Source organism: Arachis ipaensis, chromosome B4 (genome assembly GCF_059453495.1).
Source record: "Arachis ipaensis isolate K30076 ecotype BB chromosome B4, ASM5945349v1, whole genome shotgun sequence".
Classification (NCBI taxonomy): domain Eukaryota; kingdom Viridiplantae; phylum Streptophyta; class Magnoliopsida; order Fabales; family Fabaceae; genus Arachis; species Arachis ipaensis.
In genome coordinates this window covers 1,678,678-1,688,353 of record NC_142439.1, presented here as the reverse complement: position 1 = coordinate 1,688,353, position 9,676 = coordinate 1,678,678, and the positions used below count along the sequence as shown (strand labels likewise).

The 9,676-nt window shown below is 34.0% G+C and overlaps 1 protein-coding gene across 1 annotated transcript; it reads right to left on the bottom strand.

The window, feature by feature from the left end:
• Positions 1 to 2,522: 2,522 nt before the first annotated feature.
• LOC107637497 (Leucine-rich repeat (LRR) family protein) lies at positions 2,523 to 3,933 on the bottom strand. Its single transcript, XM_016340906.3, has one exon. It carries the CDS (start codon positions 3,757 to 3,759, stop codon positions 2,527 to 2,529), a length of 1,233 nt encoding a protein of 410 aa, XP_016196392.1. The 5' UTR covers positions 3,760 to 3,933; the 3' UTR covers positions 2,523 to 2,526.
• Positions 3,934 to 9,676: the final 5,743 nt, after the last annotated feature.

The following is a 9,676-nucleotide window of genomic DNA, read 5'->3' as shown; positions in this document are numbered from 1 at the left end:
AAATTGTTTTTACCAAAGAAGATGCTAAAGGAGTCATCCCGGGCCACAACGACTCGGTCGTGACTACCATGATATTGGCAAACGTCAACTTCTATTAGACCTTGATAGATCAAGAAAGTTCAGCTGACATCCTATTCAAGCTGGCTTTTGAGAAACTTGATCTTGAGATCAAAGACTTGAAGGCCTATCCAGACACCCTAATCGGGTTAGGAGAGACTCTGATCTAACTGTTGAGCTATATCAGTCTCTACACTACGTTCAGAAAAGGTCCGAAGAGCACTACTTTAAAGGTGGATTATGTGGTTGTAGATACACTAACTTCTTACAATGCCTTGATAGGTCAAAGTACCTTAAATTAACTCGCCACTGTAGTCTAAAACCTCATATATGCATGAAGTTTCCAACCAAGAATGGAATTGCCACAGTAAAAGGAGATCAAGCGTTATGAAAAAGTTGCTACAACAAAATCTTGAACCTTAAAAGACAAAAAGTCAGGGGATTGACCTCCGTCCTTGAACTCAGAAGGCCAAGGGAGAAGGAACAACTTCCACCACAATCCGAAGGCAAACTCAAAGAAGTTTAAATCGGACAACACCCATAAAAGATCACCATCATCAGGGCAAACTTACAGGAGAATCTCAAGAAAGAGCTCGTTTAGTTACTACAGGATAACACATATCCCTTCGCATGGAAAGCCGCTGATATGCCAGATGTCAAACTCAAACTCATGACTCATAAGAAGGAGAAAGCTAAGCGAAGAACGAGCCAAAACTCAGGTAAGGACATTGTTCATACCTAACCCACTAGATATAATCTATGTTCACATTCTATTAACATGCAAGAAGAGATTTGAAATTGGGTTGTATAAACTCGGTCCAATAATATCAAATCCAAACCATGTGGCTTTATCCACATGGGTTGAACCAACTTAGATACGAATTGATGAAACTCGTATCCGATCTGACTTGGAGGGCAAGTTAGATGCTCTCCCACTACTTCGGTTATCACCCTCCAAGTGATAACTAACCTGAATATGGGGGATAATTTCTTATTCTGTAAGAGAATAACCACCCACCATCTTCATAAATTATTTCCTAGAAATAACTAAGTCTTCTGTTGTCACTCTATAAGTACCCTAGCACTAAGGTATTTTTTTCCAATTCAATCTCACTAAAAACTTGCTTAAACTTTTGTTGACTTAGATATTGGAGTTCTTTGCATGTTTGGATAAACCACCGCCTCAACAACAACAACAACAATAACAACAACAACAAAGCCTTGTCCCACTAGGTGGGGTCGGCTACATGAATCAAACGACACCACTGTGCTCTGTCATGTATCATGTCTATAGAGAGACTGTTTACATGTAGATCTCATTTGACCACCTCATGGATAATCTTCTTAGGTCTTCCTCTGCCTTTCACTCATTGTCCATCTTCCATCTCATCCACCCTTCTGACTGGGTATTCTGTTGGTCTTCTTCTCACATGTCCAAACCACCTGAGACGCGATTCAACAATCTTTTCCACAATGGGTGCTACTCCAACTCTCTCCCTTATATATTCGTTCCTTATTTTATCCAATCGCGTATGACCACTCATCCATCTCAACATCTTCATCTCTGCCACACTCAGCTTATGTTCGTGCTCCCCTTTGATCGCCCAACACTCTGTACCATAAAGCATAGCCGGTCTTATAGCAGTGCGATAGAATTTACCCTTAAGTTTTAAAGACAATTTTTTGTCGCATATAAAACCAAATGCACTCTGCCATTTTGACCAATCTGCTTGGATCCTATGATTTACATAATGTTCAATCTCTCCATTATCCTATATGATGCACCCAAGATACTTAAAACTTTTCATCCAAATTAAGTTGAAATTAAAATTCACCTTAATTTCAAATAACATCTCAGAATAATTAAATTTTTAAAACTAGTTAAATAAATAATTAATATTAATTATGATAACATAATTTATTTTCTCTAATAGCTATTAGACCTATCACCGAGAATAGCATAGCCAACCCTTATATTTACGAGAGAATGGGCGTAAAATCAAGTTGGATGTTACGAATGCACAAGGACTCTAACCCATAGCATATCTTCTGGACAGCATCATCTTTGGGGATGGAGTTCCTTTCCGTAACTCTTGCCAACTCCTTCCTATCTTCGTTACCATTTGTTCAATTAATGATTGTCTCTAATTATGTGCGAAACCCTCTCTTTTCTTTATTTTGTTGTCCTAATGGACCCGAATGTATTTCTTCTCACAAAGAATAAATATATATCTACCTCTGATAAAAGAACATTATTGTCTTACCAACCTCAATTAATTTGGAACTTATAATAACAAAATATACATGGCTCGTTAAAACGAAAGAGACCCTTCAATAAATGAAAGGAAAAGAAAATAAAAGAGAATTTACGGCAGTATTGGGCCAAACCGTAAAATACATAGTATACATTATCAATAATTTAATTTATAAAAAAATAAATAAATATAAAAATATAAATTGAAAAGGAAACTAATTTAATCTCTTGTTAAAGAGGGAACACTGGGCCACCGGCCTGGACAATTGCTCCCCAGCACTAGCCGGACACGTCATCAGGCTAGCCGGCGGCACCATGCAATTGTAAGACAAGCACAACGACGCCGTATCGGGCAATACAGTCCCCTCTTCAAACGGTATCCCCGTTAGGTAGTTATGCTGAAGGTACAATGTTCTGGTGCTACCGCGGCACATGCTCTTAACATACACCTCAGGGACCGTCCCAATAAATCGGTTGTTATTCAAGAACAAGCTTTCCACGCCATCGAAAACCGTTGATAGTTTCCCGCTGAGTGAGTTATGGCTGAGATCAACGGTCGATCCTTCACCGTACGATGGGGACCAGATCAACGGACCGTTATCACCGGGACTTTGCGGAAGCTCACCGGAGAGATTGTTCCGTTGTAGGAAGAGAGAGGAGAGCGTTGGCAAGTAGAAGAGTTGGGCCGGGATGGGCCCACTGAAATGATTCATGCTCAGGTCTAGAAACTCCAACTCTGAGAGTGAGTCCAAGCCGTTGCTGAGTGGACCCCACATTTCGTTTTGCGAAACGGATAAGTAACGCAGTGATGACGGCATCCACGGCGGTAACGTCCCGGTGAGTTTGTTGTTCTTCAGATCCAAATGGAGTAATGGCGAGGAAACGGTTTGCGGGAAGTCGCCGGTTAGTGAGTTGGAGGCTAGGATGAGGACTCTGAGTTGCGGCAACTCGGTGAGACTCGGTGGGACAGACCCGGCGAGTTGGTTATTACTCAGGTCGAGGGTGTGGAGGGTTTTGAGAGAGGAGAAGATTGAGGGTATGGCCCCTGTGAAGCGGTTGTTGGATAAGGAGATGACTCGGAGTTTGTTGAGTTGACCGAGTTCCTGGGGAATAGAACCGGTGACGATTCCAGGTGAGAGGATGAGCTGGGTCAACTCGGTGAGAACGGAGATGGATGGTGGGAGTGAGCCGGCGAGGCTGAGTGAGTTGGCGCCGAGTGAAAGTATGGTAACTCGGTTGAAGGAGCAGGTAACGCCAGAGAAGGAGGAGCAGGGATCTGGTGCGGTGAGGTTCCAGGTGGAGAAGAAAGGCGTGGTGGGAGAGACGTCGGTGAGAGTATTCTTGATTGAGAGAAGGGCTTTGAAATCAGTGGGATCCAGAGATTGGGCTGAAAGGAGAAAAAGGTGAGACACCAGAAGGAAAGTGTAACAATAATGTGGTGTGGCCATTCAAAGAATTGAGAAAGAAGAAGAATGGCGTGAATGGAGAGAGGGATGGGGGTGGCAATGCTACAAACTTGAAGGTAAGTGTGTGTGTGATTTAGTGAGAGTGGCACAGTCTCAGTGAATGAAAGGAGCTCATGCATTTTGACTGCATTTGCGAATGGGTCTGGGTCCCACACTATAAAGACATTATTGCGAAGGAATTAAACTTGCTGCATTAATGAATGAACAAACAGGTGCTCAAGATCGAGCTAGGTGCAACTCGATTTAGTGGAGAATATGTATTCCCAAGTTTAGAACATGTTAGGGAGACTATAAAGAAGAATAAACTATAGGATTATAACATAAGGAAGATTTTTAAATGTTCTCCAAGAATCGGTATTTTAATAATTTTAATCGTTAATTTTAATTATAAAAAAAATATATAATATATTAATTAAAATAAGTGATTAAAATTATTCAAATATTTAAATTTTTTTATAATATATTCTATATCATTAATCTTAAATAACTAAATTTTTTAAGATTATTTTATTTATTTTAAATTTTATATTTTAAATTATAAATTCTTAATCATATATTTTAAATTATAAACAATAAACTTTAAAATTAGTTAGAATTGGCTAATTAAAAGTTAGTTTTTATAAAAAAAATTGTATATTTAAAAAGAAATGATATATTTTTTATTTTTAAAATTTGATAAAAAATAAAAAAAAATATTCTTAAATTTTATTTTATTTCAATTTTATCTTATAAATTTTTTATTTACATTAGTATAATACTATGGCAGCTAAACTTTTAAGAAGCTTAAGACGATTCAATTATAATACTTAATAACTAAAAGCTAGTGACGGAATTATGTATCTGGTTTGTTTATGTAAAGATTATCCTTGTGAACTTATTACTGAATTTGTCTCAAGTTTCTTAAAACATTAGTCGATAGGAATATATTTGATACAAATTAAAAATTTTTGAGACAAAACTAAAATAAAATAAAAACTTTAATATTTTTGACAATTTTAAAAATAAAAAATATACTTTATTCTTTAAGAAATAATAAATATGAAAAACTAATTTTTAATTAGCTAATATTAAAAAAAATTTATTATAAATTAATTTTTAACATTTTTTTTGAAAAATTTAAAAAATTTAGAATGAAGATTTAAGATTTAGAAATTAAAATTTATGGTTTAAAATTTAATATTAAAAAAATTAATAAATATTGACTAAAAAAATTATTTATAGTTAAAAACTTAAAAAAATTAATTTTCATCCATTCAATTTGTTATCACTAGGACTATATCATGATTTTGATGATCTCAAAAGAAAATTAATGAAAGAGTTTAATCCGGGAATCAATTTTTTTAGCTAATATTAGTTATCTTTTTTAAAATAATCTTTTTATTTTAAATATTAAGAGTTCAATTTTAATGTATTGATAGTCAAAATATTTTTTTACAATCGTTAAATCATATTTGTTCTTTCGAATGATCATTCACACGATTAATATAAAAGATTGTTATTTTTTTTATGTGACATTACGTAATTGGATACAAATATAAAATTTTTATACTTGTAATATATCAAAATTAAATTATAATTCTAAATTCTAAATTTTAAATCTTTAACACTAAATTATTAATTTTAAATTATAAACCCTAAGTCTTCTAAAAAAATAAAAAGTTTTGCAATTAAAAAAAAGAATAATATCGATTAATTAAAAACTATTTTCTATGTTTATTCTTGAAATTATATCGGAATCAAATAAGAAAGCACACACCACGGACACACCTTAGTTTTTTTTGTTTTTTTTTTTCTTATTTTTATTTAATTTTCTCATTTTTTATTCTTTGTTTGTTTTTCTTTATTTTTCGACTAAAATTCCAAAGTGGTTCGTGAGATTAATTGTCCTTGACTTTTAAAATTTTCTAATAGTATCCCTCACATTCAGCTCCGGGACCCATAGTTGTCCTGCGACCATTTCCGGCGCATAGTCAGCAAACGGAGTAATGATATAGCACCTCCCATGCCATGCTGGAGCCAGCAACGGCTAGCTGACGTGGCAAATCTTAATTTTCTACTTAATGTGGTCCTGGTCCCATTAAAACCCTAAAAACTAAGAATGATTATTATATGTAGTATCTCTTCTTCCCTTCTCCTTCGTCCCATAATTGTGGTTCACCATTGTGATTTAACGGAGATTCCATTGACATGTGCAAAGGTGCTTTCCACATAATAAAATCAACCTGTCAGAGCCAGATCTCAGTGAAAATTTAGGGTTGCAGGATGAAACTCGTGATGAACTTGGTACAGAATTTCACAAGAAGTTGGATTTGAAGGATGAAGATGAAAGAGTAGCTGAAAATGAGAAGAAAGATTCAGACTTTGTAGCTGGTAGTGGAGAATATGGTGGTAAAGAATTGGGTGGTGAAGGTGGTTGTGCCCCGAAAACAGGTGAAGCACAAGGGAGTGATGATAATGATAGTTGGGATGATGATGAGGGTTATGGCTTGAATGAGAATGTGAAAGAGAGTGAGGTTGATAAGGTAAGTGGAGATTTTGATGTTGATGGTGATGGTAATGGTGATGATGAAGTTGAAGTTGAAGGTGATGAAGAAGTGGAGAAGAAGAAAGATAGAAGCAGTAGTAGAGTTCAGCAGCAATATCCACTGAGGCCTGATGCTAAAGATTGTGCTTTCTATCTTAAAATTGGAACTTGCAAATTTGGATTCAATTGCAAGTTTAATCACCCACTTGGTAGGAGGAAGAACCAGGTATTAATTATTCTTCTGTTCCTATTATCAATCTAGCACAGTAGTCTGGATTGTATGTTTGAAAATTAGGGTTAAAATTCACTTATGAATATTTATCATTTGTCTAAGATTTTTTTCCTTGTATTTTTAGCATTATATTATATCAATGGAATGAGTAGATTGAGATAAAGAGCATTTATGTTTAGCTGAATAATCACTGGCTTGTCCTTCACCTCCAAACATTGCTTCAGAGCATCAATGGAATTTCCGTTAAATCACAATTATGGGACAAAGGAGAAGGGAAGTAGAGATACTACATATAATAATCATTCTTAGTTTTTAGGGTTTTAATGGGACCAAGACCACATTGGGTAGAAAATTAAAATTTGCCACGTCAGCTAGCCGTTGCTGACTCCAGCATGGCATGGAAGGTGCCAAATCATTACTCCATTTGTTAACTGTGTACCGAAAAGGATCGAAAGACAACTATGAGTCCTAGAGCTGAATGTGAAGGATACTGTTAAAAAATTTAAAAAATTAAAGACAATTATGGATAACTCGTCCAATCTCAGAAACCACTTGAAATTTTATAATCAAGCAAAACATCATTTTCAATCTAATATAAAATATAAAAAGTGTCCCTTAACTTATTATTTATATCCGTCACATTTAAATTTTTTATTTTTTTCTTACAAACAGCCCTACCGTACATGAACCCCACTATACATCAACTCGCCCCTCCATTTTCTGTTTTTTGGAAAAAACATATTTTTTGCTTTTTGCAGTAATCACTCCCTTTATTATTTTTATTTTTATTTTTATTTTAAAATTTTTTTTTTTTTTACAAATTGCGGTAACATTTTCTTCATACCTCCAATATACCAATAAAAACACACAATTGTATCGTAAGTCGTAACAACTCATTACACCAAATATAAACTAATATTTAAAAAAATTAGCCTATTTTTTATAAATGTTAAATAACTTGTAAATTTAATCTACCTTTTTGAAATTTTTTAAAAAATGAATATTATTTTAATGATTTTAGTCAAAATTATATCCGAATAAATAAATATTAAAAAGACAAAAAAAATATTCATTTTAAATATTCTTTTTTTAGAATTTTAAATAAAATTAATATTATAAAAATTATATAAATATTTGTAAGTCAAAATTTTTAGTAAAAGTAAAAAAAGTAAAAAATTACAAATTTATAGAAGAAAAACAAAATTTAACAACTATGATGTCTAGATGATATTGTCTAATTTGTTAAAAAATAAAAAAATTAAATTTTTTTAAAGGACAATTTTGACAAATTTGGTACTAAATTAAAAGGCATAAAAAAATTTGCCAAACAAAAAACATATCAAAAGTCACTGTAGCCAAAATAATTAATTATTACGTTTAACTAATTTCTTTTTTTAAAGAAGGACCATATACAGACCGGAAGAAATGACTGACAAATTGTAACTTGTAAGCATAGGAGTATGTAAGACCTGAAGCATTGCTATCAAGTTTAGATGGAAAAAATTGGACGAAGAAGCAACATCTTGGTTGCTTTGGAGAACGTGCATTGGAAGAAAATTTTAGTTTAGTAGTTTTTTTTATAAGGAAACTATCATTTATATTCACGAAAGTTGAAAATGCTGACATATTTACTCATAGAAAATAGAAATTACCATTTGTACCCATGAAATATGGATTTTGCAAATAAAATTATCCAAACACTAAAAAATTACCTAAAATCCCTAAATTACCCTTATTTTCACCACCACATCACCTCCTTCACCCAATCACATTTCTAACGCTAACCCCCTTCACCCACTACCACCCCTCAAGCTCTTCACTCAATGGTGGCTCCCGCTACCTCCGCAACCGTCATCGGAATCCTCGCTCTCGTTCACGAATTTACCGGCGAATCCAGCTGGTTCCTCCAGCTCACCGTGTTCAGATTAATGAAAAATTCATCTCTCTTCTGTAGTTGCGTATAGGCTTTCCTAGCCTTAGAATGAGATGAAAAATCCAAAATTGCAAATCCACGGTTCATTCCTTCATTGTTACTGTCTTCTACTAAAGCCAGGTTCTCAAAATTTCTAACCCCATAATGTCTCAGCTTATCTTTTAGCTGGCACCAGAAATTGCATAAATAGTTAGAAATTAAAAAAACTTCTGATGAATAAGCATAACTCAAGCCTTGAAGGAGGCAATCGATAGGCCAAGAAAAGAACTTACAGCTTCTAATTTCCATGTCTTGCATATATTACCCAAATAGATGGTATCATTGTCTTGAACGGAAGAAACACGGCATTGTTTGCCATTAATCTGAAATTGCAGCGATGAAAAACCAGCTGGATTCGTCGGTAAATCCGTAAACGAGGACGAGGGTTCCGGTGATGGTTGCGGGGGGGTAGTGGGAGCCACCATTGAGTGAAGAGCTTGAGAGGTGGTAGTGGGTGAAGGGAGTGGTGGTGGAATTTGATATTAGAAAGGGAAAGAGAGGTGATGGTTGGGTGAAGAGGGTTAGGGTTAAAAAGGTGATTGGGTGAAGGAGGTGGTGTGGTGGTGAAGGAGGTGGTGTGGTGCTGAAGATAAGGGTAATTTAGGAATTTTAGGTAATTTTTTAGTGTTTGGATAATTTTGTTGTGCAGAACCCATATTTTATAGGTACAAATGGTAATTTCCGTTTTCTATGGGTAGATATGTCAGCGTTTTCAACTTTCGTAAATAGGAATGATAGTTTACTCTTTTTTTTATTTTATGAAATCAATTACTTATTATAAAATCATAATAAATAATTGATTTCATAATAAGTAATTTAGGGAAAATTGGACATTGATAAGTTAGGGCTACTAATTACTTATTATTATAAAAAGAATTTAACAGACATTATTGAGATTATTCCGTTTTTGTCAAATGAGGATATGAATTAGGTTTTTCCAAGCTTTTAATGAATATGTTTTGATCCAGGATATTGTCATATTGAAGATTTTTCCTTGGAGGATTATCCAAAAATTTGTGAAGACTAATTGTTTTGAATGATGTGTCGCTTGGTCGGATAAATCTACTTGCCTAGATCTCATATTTAGATATTGTCATAATGAAGTCTTTTTTCGGAACTTTTTTAAATAAATATTTTATTTTTTTATTTATCAACATACATAATTTATAGA

Excerpts from the sequence above, each read along its gene's own strand:
- LOC107637497 (XM_016340906.3), bottom strand. The coding sequence starts at position 3,759 with ATGGCCACACCACATTATTGTTACACTTTCCTTCTGGTGTCTCACCTT.